This window comes from Anser anser (genome assembly GCF_964211835.1).
Source record: "Anser anser genome assembly, chromosome: 1".
Taxonomy (NCBI): Eukaryota; Metazoa; Chordata; class Aves; order Anseriformes; family Anatidae; genus Anser; species Anser anser.
The window spans coordinates 95249770-95269589 of record NC_139720.1 but is presented as its reverse complement, the minus strand read 5'-3'; the positions used below and the strand labels follow the sequence as shown (position 1 = coordinate 95269589).

The 19820-nt window shown below is 39.4% G+C and overlaps 2 protein-coding genes across 6 annotated transcripts in view; one reads left to right on the top strand and one right to left on the bottom strand.

Annotated features, from left to right (window-relative positions):
- The window catches only part of COL8A1 (collagen type VIII alpha 1 chain), a 91010-nt gene extending 71556 nt beyond the window's left edge, over positions 1-19454 (bottom strand). For both annotated transcript variants that reach the window (XM_083820333.1, XM_083820334.1), the window contains exons 1-2: positions 19352-19454; positions 3616-3745 (exon numbers count right to left, since the gene is read on the bottom strand). The gene's annotated coding sequence lies outside the window, so the exon portion shown is untranslated. The remainder of the gene's footprint in view (positions 1-3615; positions 3746-19351) is intronic.
- The window catches only part of LOC310892524 (uncharacterized protein), a 101228-nt gene that overhangs the window by 63091 nt on the left and 18317 nt on the right, over positions 1-19820 (top strand). For 2 of the 4 annotated variants that reach the window (XM_083820393.1, XM_083820392.1), the window contains exon 3: positions 13952-14064. In XM_083820393.1, the coding sequence (XP_083676519.1) occupies positions 13952-14064 (113 nt within the window). Of the gene's footprint in view, positions 1-716; positions 3606-13951; positions 19341-19820 lie in introns of those variants that run through there. The other 2 variants (XR_014578196.1, XR_014578197.1) reach the window with 2 other exon arrangements.

The window sequence follows — 19820 nt, the reverse complement described above, 5'->3', positions numbered from 1 at the left end:
AGAGATGGTCCCTAATTTCTGACTAAAAAAAAAAAAGGAAAAGGTAGTGTGTGGCGGGATTAAATTAAGAAATAAATAAGGCAACCATAAAACCTACCAAGATTACTACTTGATTTTATCCTGAGAAAACTTTGATTCAGAAGTGGCTCCTGAGCTGCTAGTCTTTTCAGCTTGCTTGCTATGCATGCAGTCATGTCTGCCCACCTGTTGTTAATTATAACATCCTATAAATCTAATGTTAGAAGACTGGCAATGAGACACAGTGCCTGTACTGGCTTAGCGGATGCTCTAGGAAAATAAATTTTCAGGAGTTTATTCCTGGATGAGCTTCTGCGAACCTGGCGTTGTCATGTTCTGATATTTCTATTAAGAAGAACACAAGTGGATGTCTCTAAACAAATAATATCCTGGCTTTATATAGCCATTGTTGTTTCGAGCACCATATCAACAAACACTGACGGGAAGCTGTCATTTAATAAATCAAAATAGCTTGCTTGGTAATAAATATTTTTCTTAGAAACCACATTATTCTCTCTTCTGTGGATCATATGACTCTGCAGTTCCTGAATTTTTTGACTTTACTGGAGTAACAAAGAAACGTGGGAAATAATTCAGCATGGTGAAATCATTCAGCTTAGCAAAGCCTATGTTGTGGTTAGAACAACTTAAAAATACCTGATTTCAGGCATATGCGACCAAATTCTTCTGTTTTTCAGGTAGCCACAACTCAGCTGAACTGCACAATGTCACCTTCCTGAGATGAGGAAAGCATTTAGCTTTGGTTAAATCACTTGGATTTCATGTCCCTCCAATGCAGAGGGGTGAAGAAGGGTGAGCAATATTTCCATCGCACAGGATGGGAATTAATTTCTTGTCTGTATGGGCTGTGAATACTTTCAAAAAAAAGTAAAGGGAAAAAAGAGAATGCCATGAATCATTGCTATTGACTCTGTTCTACATTGGCTGCCATTCAGATAACTTCCACTTATATTGATAAATAGGTTTTTGTAGTCAGCAGTGAAAAGAAACCCAATAGAAAAAAGGGGAGGGGAAAAGTAATTTGAAGAATGGAAACACATACAAAGATGTATATGATTATATTATGTGTAATATGATATGTATGTCAGTGATAGCAGTTTAAATTTAGATTGGTTCTAAATACAAATCCTGTAAAGACACACGCACATAAATATTATAAGAAATGTCATACTGCATTTAAACGGATGTGTTCACAAATGTGGAATGACTTGCTGACAAAGTCAAACTGACAGACCTTTCTATTGGCATTACTGATGACTAAGTTGGTCCAAAATATTTATTGTCAGACTTTACTAAAAACACATAGGCACTTGCATGCTTTTGTATATGTTTGTGTATGAAATCACGTTTCACCCAAAGACTATAAACAATAAGCACTTCTGTAAAAACAAAACAAAAAAAAAACACCACCACCACCAAAACAAAACAAAACAAAAAAACCCTGCTCAGTAGAAAGCCCTTCAAGTTTTCTAACGTGTGCTAAGAAGGTCATAAAAAGTTGATAAAAGTCAGAGGATTCATATAGTTTTACTGGGATCCTTTTACAAGTTGCTATTGATATGAAGATTGGTATATTCTTCCATTTATTTGTTCCCCAATTATTCAATATTCTACAGCAAAGATTTTAGTATGCCTGGGTGAGAGCTTTTTCATAATGAAGCTCAATGTGTGTATGAATGTATTTATAAAGCTTCAGTGGCTATTGGCTCTGCTTGCTACTAAAAATATGGTTTTGATTACTCTTAAACCTCCCGATTCAACCTACTTTGGGAAAGTTAAGCTATATTGTTTTTTACCGTTCACATGACATTGTGTATTCTAGCTCAGTTGAGATCCAAGGTAAAGTACAGTGGACCTGTACTAAAAGAAAAACTATTGCAGCTGAATTGAAGCTGAAAAGTAGCTTAAGGAATATTAATAACAAAGGTAGTGAAAACAGTTCTGGTTTTAGGCAAACAACTTGTCAGTGGTTCAAAATGACAGTTTAGGAGACAGATAGGACAAAAAATTGCTGAAAGTATACAGGAAATATTATGAATCCTTGGAAGAAAAATTGGAGTAATGTTTGTTTAACAGGCAGGCTTTAAATGACCTCAAAAAAATTATGTGCCACGTTGGTTACTGCCCTGTAATAGAATTTCATTACTTTGAAAGCAAATGTGGAGCCTGAGGCAACTTTGTTAGGTATACTAATAAGAATCTCTCTGTTCTCTAGCTGATCTTCTATGCACCTACATCTGTGTCTTTCTGTTTTCCTCTTGTTTGCTTTGGTGATAATACAGTACCCTGTTTATTTATGTATTTATGGATCACATCTAAAGCAGTTAATTCTTTACACTGAGTGTTTTCTCTGATTCAGTTCATCACAATTCAGCTGCATTGGTGTGCATTTCTAGTTTTTTTCTTTTTTTTTTTAATTGAAGGGAAAAAAGAAACCACAAAATAAAAACTATGTTAAAGAAGAGTGATGTTAATATGAAAGATGTGCATTTCTACTAGGGCAACAAATAGAACACTGACAATATCTTGAATACTGATGTACCAGGAAAGGAGGGGAAACACTGAAGCTGTATGAGAATAGAAAACTCTCTGAGAATGTTTGCTATGTACTTTAGTTCCAAAGCTAACTGCATCTCTGCATCCTTATGAGCCAGTGACCAGGCTCAGAGCTACCTCCTGTTTTTGGGATACAGTTTGGCAACTGATGCCTTCTGGTCTGCGCCCTAAGCTGCATGTTCCTATTGCTGACTGACCACATTGGCCACACACTGTGTGCAGTTCTGTTCTTCAGAGGAAACATGCCACTGTTGGCCAGGGACTGGTAAGCTTTCATGAATTCAGTTTTTCATGTTGAGCAGAAAATATTTATAAAATAACCTAAAATAAGGACATCCATTCTGCTATGCAAAGCCTTATCTCAGTGTGCAAGTGCCTGAGAAGCAGATGATCCCTCTCCCTGAAGAGCACCCTGACATTTGCTGGCTTTGGACATGGAGTTCTCTCCTCATATGGCTTGGGACTGGTATTTTCATGTAGTTTCTACCTCTTGTCTGTAAGAACTTTTGACAAATTGATTCTTTCAAAGCCAATAATTTTCCCCAGGAAATGAAACTTTGAAAGACTTGTTAATTGCATTATTCCAGTATTAGATTTCTTCATTAATTATTCTGTCCTCAGTGAGTTCAGCTCTTAATGTCAATGCACCAAAGAATGTAGCCTCTGACATATCTATAATGGTTGTACAAAAGTATTTTAACAGGCCATGAATCCAGGATGTTGTGTCTATCATGCTGATACTCTATTTATGAAGGGAAAGGAGTGCACACTTGCAATTGCTTTCCAAACATAAATCCATGTGCTCATAATGCATTCTTGCTAAATTTATATTAATGAATGGAGATTGAATCTGCCTCCCTGTTAGCAAAATGTCGGTGTTCAGGTCTTTTTGAGTCAACTGATGCTATACTTCACAGCAAAATCTTCTTCACAGAAATATTTTTATTGGCAGGGAACAAGGGAGTCTGGGGTATCTTCCGTAATGCATAAAAACAATTAAATTGTTACAAAGAAAATTACCTCAGCTTAATAGGAGAGTACTTTGTTGTAGCAGTTCTGATATCCAGCCTCAACATCCAGTAATGAAGAGATCATAATAGTGCGGGTACTAAATGTGAAGGGTTCTGACAATCTGCATTTTCTTCCTTTCCTGGAAAGAGAAGGAAAGAAAGCATGTATGTTAATAATCTTCAAAATATTCAGAACATTAGAAAAATATTTTTTACTTTAGTTGAATAAATAAACTACAGAAAGTTTATTTTATCTTTCTGTTTTAATATTTTTTTGAAGTAATCAAAAGTTAAACAGGAGGCAGCACAGGAAAACTGTGTTTAAAACTGTTGCTCAGGTTACAAAGACACCATGAAGGGCTCACATTTAGTTTTATTTTTATGAGTAATATCGTCTGCATTCCCACATGATGCTTGTATATAAGCTCTAATTCACTGTAAGCTGTAATTTTCTTTTCCTCTTTGGACTACTTTGCATATTATAAAGAATTACTATTTTTATTCCTTGTAATGCTAATTGTTCTCTCATCAGCAGTCAGTTTCAAGCTAAGAAAGTACTGAAAGACTTGAAGTGAAAGCTAGAAAAACTAGGTTGAAAAGTGAAATCTTTTGCTGCAGAGTGTAAACTCTGGTTTATCACAAAAAAAAAACACAAAAAAAACAGAAGACAACAAATTGCATCAACCAAAGCCTAAAACCTAAGTAGGATTTTTTTTTCTTCCCCCTCATAAACGAATAACAGTCGACAGTTCTGGAATGTGCACTCCTCTCCCATGAAAACATTTTTCCGCTCTGCCTTTTCCAAAAATCAAAAGTTCAAAGCTAGACTACTACACGTTATAAAAGAACAAATTTACCATGACACTTAAACAAAGACATGAGTCAGTGTATTCAGCTTTCTTGAGGGAGGAAGGAGTTATGTTTCTTGTTAAGGCAAGGTTTGAAGTAAAGAAATTATTTTTGTAGTTTTATATATCCCCTTATAATTATTTATCTCCAAAGATATTCTATTTTACTGTACAATCAACATTGCAATTATTTCCCTTTTTGTCACTGATATATTAAGGTTTACATAATTTCTCCTCAGAAAGCAAATTATTAACATCTTTGTTATATAAATGGTCATATGCAATCACAAACACCAATGTGCTTAGTGTTATTTAGAATATCTGTGGCAAGCTGGGAGCCTCAGCTGCTTTTCTTTCGTATAAAGAGTGCTGCTTTTTGCCCCTGAGAATGGCACAAGCAAGATGTAAGCATATAAGTAGAGGACAGGCAAAACGAGGTGGCTTTGGACTGCTATGGGTAAAGTAACTTTTATCTGGAATAAGAAGCATTGACTTTTGTGTTGTCTTAAACATAGGCATATAACTAATATATCAAGCAGCTGAATTGCTCTATGTCGTTTTTAAAGCTGTCTAGGAAACTTGGAACACCATTTCCATTTATTTGGAGCAAGTGGCTGACTCATTTGTCTGCCTTGAAAAACCTCTACTTCTGTTCCTGAGTGAAGCAAGACAGATATTCTGGAAGTCACTCTTGCTGTACAACAGCAGAAAAGTGCAGAAAGTCGCAGAGCTCCTGCTAGTATTGTGCTCAGTAATCCCTAAACGTATGTTTGACTTGGAGCATGTTAAGGGATGCAAACTTCTGCTTGATACTGTAGTAGCTTTAATGTGTTCAGTTCTTTCAGGCAGGCTGAATCTGCAGTCTCGTGGTTCAGGGCTGAGATAGGCACAGATTTGTTGTTGCTAGAACAAAGGTCTGGTCCAGATTTACACCTTTGACACTGAATATTATGTTTGGTAGGATGGAACCAAAATCAGAAAATCCCTGAGCTTGGAGAAAGCTGACATCTGAAACCATATCCAACAGCCTTGGCCCACTATCAGGATTAGTTTTTCCCTCATTAATGTGCAAAGACTTAAGCTCCCTAAGAAGACCAGTGCTCAGTAACTGTATAATAGATATGCTCAAATGCAGGGACACTTAAAATTTTTCTTCAATTTTTCTTTTTGCACCATATAGCTTAGATATGAAGCTATAATTTCTAAAGCTGCAGCTCTCTTCCTGTTGCTTTTGTAAGACGACATGAAAGGACCTTACCTGGCAGTTACCCATAGTCAGAAGTTGTCTAAGCCTTTTTAAACCCTGTTATATTTCACAGGAGAACACAGAGGGTGTAATGTAATTAACATAAATGTTTTTTTTTAACTTTAACTTTTCAAATGGAAAAGTCAGGATTTTTCATTTGGTTGTTTTAGAGGTTTTTAACTGATTGTGCCACTGCATTTTAGAGGTTTCAAACTGATTGTGCCATTGCATTTAATGTTGATTATGAACAAGATTATAGAAAATAAAGGGACATGGTCTGTGAGAAATACATTTCTAGTAAGGGAAAGCTCCACGAACAGTTTTGTTAGGTGAAGTTATATACCAGTGACAATGGCTAGAAGCACCAGGCACAGGGAGCCTGCATTAGGTGAGCTCCTGGGTAGGTGAACCATGTTTTGATAACCACTGGAATAAAGACAAAACAAAAACAAACTCTGCTGGATAGACAAACTCATTTAATTTTTCAGATCTTTTATTAAATTATAAAAGTTGTCAAGAAGATTGTGCTAGGATATACATGTCATTAATAGCTGGAAGTAATTAGGTGGTAATGCCTTTGCAGAAAGAGGGCAGTTGATTAACAGGCTAGTGGTAACTACACTTGCTGGTTAGGTGTAGGTGAGGGCAAGAAAGGGATTGCTTCCACCTCTCACTGGAGTCCTTTCCTGTATCCTTCTTGGTTTGGGTGGATGGGCAATGCAGGCAGTAATACCCCATGCTCTGAAACAGGCAGAACCACAGCTGAGCCAAATCTGAGCACCAGCCACTGTAATAACTATCACACAGGGCAGATGCATATTCCCCTGGCGCATGCTTCTGCCTCCTGCATTATACAAGCAAGCAGGAAAGACTCTCATCAGAGGTTAGGAAAACTGTGAGATTTATAACATTGGTGGTAGGTGGAACAAGGGAGACTGTCAGACCAAGAGAGCCAAATATTTTAAGCATCTGCTACAGGCCTGTGCCAGATGCAGGATACCAGACAAGATGTGCCATTTGTCTGTTCTTGAATGGAATTTCCTATGTCCCTAATACCAAGCAAACTCTGTTTATTTATAATATAACTACTTCTGATTTTAGAGAGATGATATACAGCACATTTCATCTTTTCACGCTCACAACAATATTTAAATGCCTAAAAAGTAATTTATGTAGCTCTATAAATTCTGTCAGGCTTGGCAGTTGTTTTGCTTTGTCATGGGTGAATCTGCAAAGGCTGGCAAACTTCATTCAGGGAAGCTGAACCGTGTACTTCACAGAAGTATGGCTTTCTATAATGTTTGTCTGGGTTAAGAATGGGATCCAAGTTCTTTCAAGACCTGCATCAGTAGGCACTGGTTTCAGGTGACCATTTTCATGGGCACAAAAAGAAGAATGCCTTAAGAAATGCTGACTGACCTCTCCTGAAACTGAAGTTATATTCCACTTCTATGTGATAAGTAATAAGGGATCTCAATTAATTCCCAAAGAAATCAGCAGGAATTTCAAAGCAAAACTTTTTTCTTGGAATATGTAAATTCAAAACTACAGCTCTTTGGCAACATGTATTAATTGTAAGTTCCATTTCCTTAAATGAGTTTCTAGACAAAATTAGAGGAGAACATAACCTTCCCAGAGTAACAATGTCAGAATGAGATTGATTACCTGGGAGTTGAGTACCCCAGTTTGGAGTCTTTGTGCTGCTTTACTGGTACTGAAGACATAAGCTCCAAGCTATGCTTAAGACCAGGTAGAAAATCAGTGCTAGGCTTCCTGGGACTGGAAGGAAAATACAACAGCCACACAGTAGAAGTTCTTGGCTCCAGTACAGGCCAATTGTGTAGCAGAGTCAATCTTCCTTGGCCTTCTTTAATGTCAGCACCCTTCCCTGCCAGCGTGGGCATGGCTGCTTGCTTTGCTTCAAAGACGTGCCATGCTGGGCCTGTCAAACCTGCCAGCCTTTACCCTGGGCCCTTTCAGGTGCCTCAGCTCCAGTGCCATGTCCCACAGTCCTTTTACAAGCGGACTGTGTCCTGATCACCTTGCTGCTCTAAGACTAAGACTTTTTGTGAACTGTTGCCAGCTCTTCAGTTCAGAGGAGGAAACACCTAAGAGACTTCTGACAGACTTCTTTGACCTAGGCCCTCAATAGGCCCCAAGCTTTTTTTTTTTTTTTTTCCCCACAGAAATCTTCAAAAGTGCCTTGGCTTCTTCCAAGGACAGGACAAGAGAATTAAAAACAAAACCCTTAAAAAACAATAATAAAAAACAACAACTGTGAGATAGAAAAAGTGACAAGCTCTTGTTTCAAATTTGCTGACAAATACTGAGAGCCCACAGAATTATTAACTGTAATCCAAGTTCTTCCACTGATGTTCCCCAGAACTTTCTAGGTCACCAGCTACATTAAAACATGTGCAATTAACTGCCTGCATAAACATGCTGCATGAGCTCATCCCTTTCTGTCTTAATTTTTTTGTTTGTAAATTCAAGGCTGTAGAATTTGCCTGTGGTATTGTTCTGAAGTCCAGCTTCTGACTGCAGTTGTTATTACAATAAGAACTGCAACAGATGTCAGAACTGAGTGAAAGCCCTGCCATTTAGCAATTACAGACCACAGCCATCACTTTCTTTTCTTTATTACAGGTGTAAGACCCCACATAACAGGAAACAAATTCTCACACTTTCTTCTAGATGTAGTCTTCTATTAGGAGAGTATCCATATTTTTTTCCCACTCAAAGGTTTTTCCAGTACACTTAGCTGTTCCTAGCTGTAGCTAGAAAAGATGCAGCTGCATTTTTTGGCTTACGTAGCTTGAGCTCAACCCTGAGCAACCGCTTAGTCAGAGCTGTTTTACAAAACTATTTCTCTGTAAACGTTTTCATTCAACAGTCCACATGTGATATCTTTGCTTGCTTACAACATGTGAGTGACTGTGTGCCTTATCTTCCTATTACCAGTCTGGTTAGATACTGATTTGGGAGGTGGTTCAAAACCTGGGGCCAGAGATGAGACCGCTTAAGGAAAGCTCAATTCTGAGGGGGGGTGGGGGTGGGGATCCTGTGATAGACAGCCCAACAAGCTGATGCTGAGTGACAGAAAGCAGCAAATTGAGTGGCAGCTGGGTGGATATAGTCAGCCTGGAGAAGAATTTCTACCCTCGAGTTCATGGTTTTGGAGAGCGTTGGTTTGCAAAAGGACCTCAGGTGAACAGAACATAAGACAAAGGATCCAGGCTGATTTTTTTTTTTTTTTTTTTTTTTTCTGTGCACTCACCTTTTGGGTGCTCAGAGTTTAGAGGCAGGCCCTTGCTTGAGGCTTAGGACAATCTCTTATGTAGCTAAATCATGCAGCCTACAGAGGCTCCTGTAAGGAGGCTGCTGCTTACCACAGAGGTATAGTCCAGCCAAGAATAGCATGTGTTTCCTCCTCTGCATCTAGCACAACTGTAGCTAAGTGGTTGCTTATGTTCAGAAATGAATGAAATATTCAATGAAAACAAGAATCTTCACTGACGCGACCACTGCTTCTTAATCATTACACAAAATACTGTTGTCTTGCCCAAGCGTGCCTGGCTCTCTAAGGATAATGGAGACAGTATAGTGTTTGGATAGCTGCTGTTTTTACTGAAGAGTGGGGAGGGTGTGCCTGTGTGAGGGCATGTTCACAAGAGTTTTATTTCCAGAACAAAATAGGTTCATCTGGAAAGAGCATAATCCAGGTTGCCAGACTCTGGCACTGCTACTAGAAATAATCCCTTCTCAGGAAGGTACCAAAATGTGGCTGTCTGGTTTGCCCACAGGTATCTGGGCATTTTTCTTGGCAGGCATGGGTACTGGCAGCTGTTTGGCATTTTGGTTCCTGCCCCAACTAGCGTCTATTCTTTCTTTGCTGAGGATGGAAGGATATGCCTGTGGTTAAATCACTGGCCCAGGGATTAGGCAAAGTGGGGTCTGTTCAGATTTTAGTCTGCATCCTTGGCCTGGTCACTTAAGAAAGAATTTTGAAAAGTGCTCAGCACCCACAAACAGGATCAGATTTTTCAAAAGCGCTCTGCTTCCACTGAGGCCGTGGCCAGATGATCAAAGGAACTTTTCAGAAAATTTGGCTGCAAGTGCCAATGCGAGAGCTACTGGGTGCTGAGCACTCCTGAAAATCTGGTTCTCATTTAGGTGCCCTGGTGGGAACCAAGCTCTCCCACTAGCCCCCATCATGATGGGAAGACACTTGATAATCTGGCCAGCAGCAATCCCTTGAAATGCTACACCAGCAAATTTCTCTGTGCCTCAATTTCCTCTAAAATGAGAGTGACGTTGCCAGGGTGCTTGTAAGGATAAATTCATTAATCTACTGTATGTGATGTTCTTGGATGCTTCTACAGCAGGAGAGGGAGATATAAGTGTTTGTAGTATAATATCTTTCCAGGCATACCAGTCATCTATGTAAGCAGGAGTGTGTTAAACAGACTGGAGCATGAGTCCAGGAGTCAGCTTTTCGGTCTGCAAAATTTTCAGTCTGTGAGGTTCAGGAGCTGCTGCTCTTTATTTTGCTTTAAACTCCTAATTGTGAGTCAGGGCTCTGCCATAATAGGGGATGTAACAACAAGATCAAAAACACTCACCCTGAAAAGCCTTTACACTAAACAACATGAGGTGGGGAAAATACATTGGAAAGAAATGATAAAGCTGCTCCGTTCAGCTGTTTGCCATGTGAACTCCCTGCCTGTTGAATACAGTAGTTTTATCATGCTCTTTCCTCACATGATATTCTTTTCTCACATCCCACCAGAGTGATTGGTGGTTTCTTAGGAATTTGGGAGTCTTTAAATTTGAACTTATAAAGAAAGCAGCCAATCTTTTAAATAGATACCCATATGCAGGAATGTTTTTGGCAGGTGTTTTTTTCTGGTTTTAACACCAAAGAGCCTTGAATTTGAAATGGACATTTTAATTGTCTTTGCTGTTAAGTTCACAGTGGCCTCAATTTTGCCTCCAGATGGAGAAATCTGAAAGGTCCTGTGCCTCCTGCTGTGTGTGCTGGAGCAGCCTTCCTCCTCCTTCCGAGCAGCCCCTCCTCACAGGATACGACATTTTCTTTCCAGCTGACAGAGGAGCTTCACCCCTCCCTTTCCCCCCTATTTTTGGCCTTCCAGCACTGTCAGCATCTGTGCACGCTAATGCTGCCCAGATCCTTCTCCAAGGGGCACCAAGGGCTGGCACGCAGAAGTGAAGCCCCCAGGCTGTATCTGCGAAACCCAAGAAACCTCAAACGCATTGTTTCCATAAATGCTCCTCAGCTGACTGGGCTGCAGGGAGTTTCTGTGCTCCTCAGCCCTTGCCTCTCCTTTGGGAATGGGAGGCACAGGCTCCAACTCACTTTCCTGATTGCCTGTGGGCAGACGTGGCGCTGATGCGAAGGCAGCTCAGGCCGCAGCGCCACAATATGGGGCAGGAGGCGCAAAACCAATGTGTGGGGCCTGGACCGACCGACAAGGGGTCCCAAAGCGGGGCCAGTAGCCTGGCCCTTCACGTAGCACGCAGAGGGTGAGCTTTTGCTGCCTCACCGACGACATCATGGCCTGGCGTGGGAGGGCTGCCCCGGGCCTGTGTGGTGCCCATTACTGGTGGTTAATGGCTGCATAGCGGCGCGGAGCCATGGCGGTGCCCCGCTGCTGTGGGAGTGTGGAGCAGCCGCTCGGAGGTTCAGCTTGGTGCTTGACGGCCACTCCTGTTGCGGCGTTTTAAACAACAGCATTTTTTTTGTTGTTTTCAGTTGTTTAGATTTTTTAAAAAGTGGAATACAGCAATGCTGCACCACAGTGTCACTAAGTTGAGTCAGCTGACAGAAAACTCCACCATCGTGACAGCTTTGGGGCCTCAGGTATAACCTTTCACATCTTCTAGAGGCCTCAAATTTGTTTAAGGAGTTAGCAGGCCAAAATACTCCTCCCTGTCACCTTTGGCAGCAGAGCAGGAGAAGCAAGGAAAGAAGGGAAGGTTGTGGCTCCCTGGGCTGAGGCCTGAGGAACTGTGTCCTGTGGAGAGCACCAAGTTACTTCAGTTGGCTTCAGTGGGACCTGAAAGAGCAGCTCCGAGTCTCAGTGATATGGCCGTTCTTTTGAAGGATGAGGCTGGATGTTGTGACTGGCTATCATGCTAAAATTCCAGCCCTCAGTATGCATGATGAACATTGAAAATATAATAGACTTCTGTTCGTTTATTTTTTGAAATACTTGTTTTTATGACATGAACGGTTAGAAAGTTGAAAGCAAGTGTAGCATGTGTAGCAAATGTCCCTGAGCAGTCACAAATTGAATTTGTTTTGCTTGTGTTTCACAGACCTTTTGTATTGAGTTCTTGAGAGCATTCAGCATACGAGTGACAGATGTGATGTTGAAAATAGAATAATAAAAAATATTCATTGCAAGTGAATACTGAGCTCAATGAAAGGCAGTTTTTTGTGCTTGCAGTTTGAATCTAAGAGTAATCTTGCCCTTGACAGTGGGACAGAGAGAGATGCTGTAAGAATTTTGTGCCAAAACTAATCAGTAGTTTGGATTTTAGATACTGAATATTTGCAACTTGTTGCTTGAGAGCAACCAAAAGGCAGTGATGGTGACATTACAAAAGACAGATGAGCAAAATGGATTTCCTTTAAACTAAAACTTAAAAGCCATTTAGTAATTTTATAGCAGGACAAAATGAAAAACTTTAGTGCTGGAGATGAATCTTTAATCAGGAATTGGGCTTGGATGGTAACATACAGCCTTCTTTATTACCGGGATAGCATGTACAAAGGTCTTAGCTGTGGCTGGTAGTGCAAGCTTAGGGAGCAACCCTAAAACGCTTCCCATGTTCCCTGATGTAATAAGTTATGCTTAGATCACCAGAAGATAATAGTCTGTAGGAGGTTTTTGAGAACAGGAATTAAGAAATCACCCCTGTAAAGGCAACTCTTGCTGTACTGCACAGGCCTCCTAAAGTCAGCTGCTCTGGTTGGATCTGCAGGACAGCAGGGATTCCTGTAACAGGCACAGGGTGTCCAACTGCGGCATGACGCTTCTGTGGAAGACAGAAGCTGTTCCTGCACGTGTACCTATATGTGCATACAGCAAAACAGCTGAGATCTCACTGCCCAGACTTGCATGCGACTTATGTAGCAGTAGGAACGCAGATCATCACGAATACTTTCATCCTTCAGTGGAGCATATTTCTAGAACTATTCATTAGGAAGGCCAGGATAGGATGGGACAAAATTTTTCCAGTTGTTGCATTGTTAATTCACATAGAGAATTACTATTTAATAAGCAGGCAGGGTAGCTCTTGTGATTTGATGTTCAGCTTGTGTATTCTGAATTACACAAGTACTGAGTCTTGTACAGCATCACATCACAAATTGTACCCACAGTAAGTATTCCAGTCTCAACATACGTTCAAGAGGAGCCTAATAATGATTACAGATGTTTTTGAAAGCACAGCTGGATTTTACTAAGCTCTGCCCACCCTCAGCAAAAATCTTTCCATTCATTGGAGGGCTTGTGCTCTGTTTGAGAGCTTTTATTTTTTTTGTCCTCTTTGAGTTGACCAGAACTTGGCTTTGGCCCTTTAAATCCTCCTCCCTATCAGCTCAGCAACCGCAGAGGCAGTTTATTACTGAAAAGAAATCTAAGAATCAGTTTTGGCCAGCATTGTCTTGGAAAGTTCATTTTATTAACATGGTTTTGGTTTTATTTCAAAAACACTTTGACAAGCACTGACATTTTTGGAACCAGTAAAGCACAAGAGACTTACTCCTAAAGGCCTAAGCTTTGCATTTTTCTGCAGCGAACAATGTGATGTGCTACTATGGTAAATTCAATTCAAGCCACTGACTGAAAGGAAATAAGTACCGAGTGTTGTCTTTTTTCGTTCATTTTCTAAAATACGTTTTGTGTGAATGTTAGTGCTTGTGGGTTGTATTTGCTTAACTACCCTTAGCTTATTTGCTTTTTATCTATAGTACAGGTGACAGATATCAATGCTGGCAACATAAACTTCCCTTGTAAGTCTGCTTTTATTTCTCAACTTTGACCTAAATTAACTACCTTGCGACTTTTTGCTGAGGTTTGCCAACAAGGGTCCCAGTTGTGTGTTTTATATTTATGTCCATCATCTAAGAGTTGGACTGGGATCACCTTATTCATTTACAAAGAAATACTGGGAAAAAATCTGAACGCTTTCTTTTCCTTTTTCTTTTTTTTTTTTTTTTTAAGGCAAGCTGAAAGAAAAATTCTGGTCTCCGAGCCACATAAAAGATCCTTGTTCTGATATTTTGCATTCACTGGAGCTCTACACGTGGTGGGAAGAATGGAAGGGCAGACCAGAAGTAAGTTGTTTGCTGGCATTAGCAGACTTGACTACTAGATTTCTTCAGCGGTAAGTTGACTGTATTTGGTTTGAGCGTCTCTGGGACTGTGCCACCATCAGTTCTGTCCCCTTGAAAATTATACTGAGTACGTGGGAGGCAATGTAAGCATCTCCATTTCAGTGACTGTGCTGTATTATATATGTCTTGTTGCTTCACTTCTTAATGCTGGGTTTTGTTAGAACCTTGCTTTGCTCTCTGAAACTTTAAATGGTCAAATGCTTTGCTTGAAGGTCCCTGTGCAAGTCTACAGTTTACTTCTGCCTACTTCTTTCCCTTCAGAGACACGAATACAGTAGTATGTTGGTCTAGAAAGAGTGTCTGCTTTTTTAGTTATCAGAAAACTGCTGCAGATGTTTAAAAAATCTGACTTTAATATACCTTTGTTTTCTAGTACATCAGGCTGTCAGTTCTGACTCATTCTGCCTTTAATAGGACAGGTTTTGTGTACCCTCTATGTTGCTGTGATAGATTTTTAGGAGTTGAAGTGAACTGGGATACCTGATGTAGGAGTCTCTTAAGTTTGCAGTATATTTTGTTTTTTCATCTCAACTTTGTTTCAGAGTAGCTGCATAAATTATATGACCTGTTTCTCCAGTTGCATAACCAGATTAAACAGGCCTTTCCTTAAGAGAATGGAAAAGACCTATTTAGGTTATTTTTGGTTTTGTTTTAGGTGGTTTTGTTGGTACCATTTATTTCTTTTTGGCAAATGTGGTGTTCTCAGAAGCTGACCTTCAGAAGTGTTGTAATTTGGGATTGCTATGAGTATTTGTGATAACAGGCCAGACACCTCTAGGCTAAGTATAGTGAACATAGGTATACTCCTCTTGAAGAGGTAGAAAAAGCAAGGTGTTCAAATGAGTGTAGTGTATGATGCATAACAGAAGGATGCTCTTGCTGTGTGATATTATGAATGGCGTAGCTGCTAGCATGCTTCTCAAATCTTAAGTGGAAAGTTTCTTACCTCCCAGGATCTCCATATTATTTTTGAGTGCCCTCATGTTGAACTCAGTGTAGTTGCTAATGCGACCCCGTGAATAACGATGTCCACATACGTGCACAGACACCACAGTCATCAGTTTACCGCTTGCTCACAGCACTGGGAATAGAACTTAAGACCTTCGCCTCCGCAAACACAGCTGCTCATCTGGCTGTGGGCTTTGTAGCCAGCAGAGGGAACTGATAAACACTCTCATAGGGCTGCTTTATATGTTTTTTTCTAACCAAAAGAGGGCACTGATTCTCACTCACTCCATTACATGTCACCCCTCAACAATTTCACCTGCCATTCAAGAAGCAACAGACTTGCATTCATCTTGCTTTTGCTATGAAATGTGGACTTGCATGAAGAAGTTTTAATCATCAAAAGATGTCCCTAGACTGCATAGTGGTATCAATCCCCTGCAGTGCCGTTATGAGACATTAAATTCATTACACATCAAGACAATTACAGAAACACATCCAACATTTCAGGAGTATGGGGAGACCAAGCACAATTGTTTACTGATGTGTACAGAGAATAGGCACAGTTATTGCACAAGACCCACAAAAGGCTTCAGAACCAGGACTCATCATTATCTTTTTAAACACAGAGCTCCACAACTTTTGCTGAAGCAGCATTCTCTTAGCACAAAGAATAGATCTCACTTTCTTATGAAGGAAATGCCATGGAAAGGGAACATACACTAGCTAGGGTTTTGTGTAAGTGAAGAGGTAAAAGTAACTTCTGTTCAGTTAAATATGGATATTTGTTGGTTTTAATCAAAGACTGATCGAAACACCTCTGTTTTTGTCTTTATTGTTCCTCACTACAGTAACTCCATTGAACCATTGCTCTTTTAGAAACATGACACTAGTGAAAATTAAAAGTTATCTCCCTGTGGAAGGAAGGAACCCAGTGCGGTAGGATAATCAGAAAGTCAAAAGAGAAAGGGAATATATGAGGATATATTTAAGCTTCAGGGATAAAGATGTAATCTTTCCTGCCCTGGGTTATATAGGAAGACATGGAACAATTGGGCTGAAAATACTCTTTTGGAGGTGTGCTTGTGTACATATGATTATCGTCTTATGTTCTGCTGCAGGTGGTGATATAACCATTAATCATTCCTTTTCTAGTCCTTATCATTCCTGCTAATCTTCTGCATCAAGCATCAACACATTCATTTTTCTTGATAATGCACTATTCATAAGACCACTCTTGTGTTACCAAGATTGAGCTCATATGGTTAGGTGTTGCCTGTTGTTTCTGGTCCATGGCAGTGGATCTGTGCTTGCTCATTCTGACAAGATTGCGTTAGTCTCAGCTAACCACAGAGGGTAAGAAAGGGGTGTCATTTGATTATTTATTTATTTGTTTTCCCCTCCAAGAATTAGTTTCAAGTCCTGCTAGGGGTTTTTAAATGGTTTCAAAGGAAGTTCCAAAGTGTTAAGAGTGAATTAGATTCTCTCAAGAATTTACGCTGAAATTCTCCCTGCTGTTCAGCCCTAAGGAGTCATACAAAGACAGATCAGCTGCAAAGGGATGGACTTTATAAGGCTGAATATGAAATGAAGTTTGGGATTAAAGTGCTGGACTGGAACTTAGAAGAGCTCAATCTGACTCTCTGCTCTGCAATGAATTTTCACTGTGACCATAAGCAAAACCAGTCCATGTGTTTAGTATCAGAATGGCCAGAGGAAACACATATCTGCCTCACAAAGAGGTGGTGAAAATAAATTCATGAAGACTGCAGTGTCTCTCAGTCAGTGGTAATGGCAGGCCACTGAATAAATAGTCAGTGATAAATTTGTCCTGTATCTAGTACAATTATACCTTTTCTATGTATCTAGTCTGGCACTTTTAACATCAGTGGGAATTATTCTAGTAGTTTCACTGGGCATTTATACCCTAAATGAAGACCTTAAAAAAAAAAAACACACACAAATGCGACCACCAAGAGAAGAGGCTAAGCATGCCGCTTACTTTACTTTACTGGTCTATGGCTGAAAAATTAATATAGTCTCATTACCTTTACTTTTTTATTCTAAAATATGAAGGTTATTCCTCAAAAAATGTGAATTCCTTTTTCTCTTATTGTCTCAACCTTTTTTATTATGGTTATAGCAATATTTTAAAGTGATAGTTTTTTCTACCTTAATATCAGTGCATTTTGATCTTATAAAAAGGAGTTTCAGGCTAGCACACAAGTCAATAAAGGCATTTCTAGGCATCCAAGTTCTCTGTGAGGCATGCTGCTTGCAGTTTCCCTTCATCCCCTGCTGCAGAGTGATGCTCAACTGAATTATCTTCAGCCTAAGAGAAACTGCTCAGAGGAGATTCTGATCTAAATTAGACACATTCCTTTCAGCAGAGTTTTCTTAATATGCCCTGCAATCCATTTTTGAAATGCCAAAATGTTACATTTCACAGCAGGCTTTAATAAAAGATATTTTGCTATATACATTTTCTTGTGGCAAATGCATTTTCTGAAGTTTTCTTATTGAAAATTGCACTGTTAGAAACTGATATATCTGATGGAGTAAAATTCTGTATCAATAATGAGGCTTTACTGCCAGATTTTAGACATAAATTCTGAACGCTTTGCACTTAAAATCACATATCTGTACTTTACAACAGGTTTTTTTTGGAGGGGGAAGGGAGGTTTGCTATAAAAGTCTGATGTTAACTAAACAGTCAAATTTTGTAGCTCAGAGACAGAATGTCTGTTTTAGGAATGAGCCTATTGTTTTTTCTCACATCTTCTATGGGCAACTTACATGGATTACCTGGATACAATTACAGTTTTACTGTAAGCCTGCTATAGAAAGTACTGTGCTTTGTTTTTGAAGGGTTACTTTTTTTTTTTTTTTAAAAAAAGATACTTATGTAATCTTCCAGGCAAATAGCTGAAGGCGATGTTTGCTTTTTCTCCATTAGATACAACAAGTAACATGTAAAATACAGGGAAAAAAAAAACAAACAAAAACAACTCAGAGCACCTAGAAAAGGGCATTTTGAGCAGAGTTCTGCTGATGCTATACAGAGTTATAGCTTAAAATGTTGCAGCTAATGTGAATACAGCTATGTGTGGACATAACTCTTCTTTAGAAAAGACTTATTTGGGGAAAGAGCAACAGAGTCAATTTAGGAAGAGAATTGTTTTTCTTTCAAAAAGAAAACATCCCTTTTCAACTGCAAAATGTATTACAGTATAAACAAACTATTTACAGACAGCATTCACTGCTTGCATTTGGTAGTTCATGCGCTCTCCCTCATCTCTGAGCACTGGAAAGAGGCAATCTAGGATTGGGATTTCTGTGATGGAATTTCTTTAAACAGGTGACTGTGTGCTAAAAGTGCTTTGACTCACACAAAATAAGAGACTGGTACTAGTCACTAATAGATTTGTCTCTGTGAGGATGGATAGAGGAATAGAGGGGAGTGCAAACATAGCTTTGAAAGCACTTACATTTTAATGTTTCAACTATTCAGCAGCTGTCTGCATGAGATACTTAACTATTCCTTCCTGTAGCATTAGAAATACCTATGTAGGCAAACTTGATAAAACATAATTCAGGCTGATCTACAGATTTCACAGACATACAAAGTCTGTTGTTCCAAGAAACAGAATTTTGCTTGTGAAATGTGTACTTTAAGCATATTTGGTACCGGACAGTGAACTCCAGCTTTCTTACCATGCTTCTGTGAGAGCATAAGTTCAATTATGCCAGAGCATAAGTTCAATTATGCCTTTTTTTTTGAAGGCAGTGAAATCTGTGAAGATGCACTTCAGTCTCAAGACTGGCTCCATCTGGCTTGTAAATTACAATAGTAATAATAATAATTAAAAGAAAAATCCTTCCTTGAGTTAGCACTATGAGTTAGCATTAAGCATTTTTTTTCAAACTGAACTTAAGGCAGCTTTAAAGTGTACTTTTTTTGCTAACTTTGGACTGAGAAGAAGATTATTAAGAGGGATAATAAACTGTTAGAATTGGTCTGGATATACTACTCTCTTCAAAATATATCAGAAAGGGAAAGAAGACAATTTCTCAGCCACACAATGCTTCCCAGCAAGATCTGTTTTTATTTCATTGCTAAAACAACAGATTGTTACTAACTTAACTGTCAGATGACACTCCATCTAAAAAAAAAAAAAAAGCACCCTGCCAGCACCACCCAGCAAGGCAGTGCTAGAGTTCACATTAAGGCTTCCTTGCAATAGCTGGTTAGAACAGAAACCTGAAGTAGCAGTAATCTTACCTTGAGTGTACAAGATCCAAGGAGAGAAGATCACTGGTTCAAAACAGTGGAGGACTGAGAAAGTGCTCTGATCAGCTGCTGGTAGCATGCACTTGGCTTTTATGTGCAGGTGGGAGGAGCTGCTCCCTACGGTAGGTGGGCAGTAAGGATAGCAGGCAGACAGCCTTCAGAAGGCATTATACAGTAGGTTTTTGCTCTTTGGGGACAGAGGGAGGGGGAAAAAGCAAGCTGAATGGCATTTACAGGAGAAATAGTGTTGGATTTATTAGTTTGTTTTTAAATTATTTAGTTAACTGAAGATTTTTCTATTATATTTGTTTCTCTAAATCTGGTGTAATTGTTCTGGTTACAGTTATAATGCTACTAGGTCTCAGTCTTTTGGAAATATTTTCACAGCAGTGAGATAACACAAAGTGATTATCAGAAAGGCTTGTGTTTCCCTTTCTAAGAAGGAATAGCTATGAAGAAG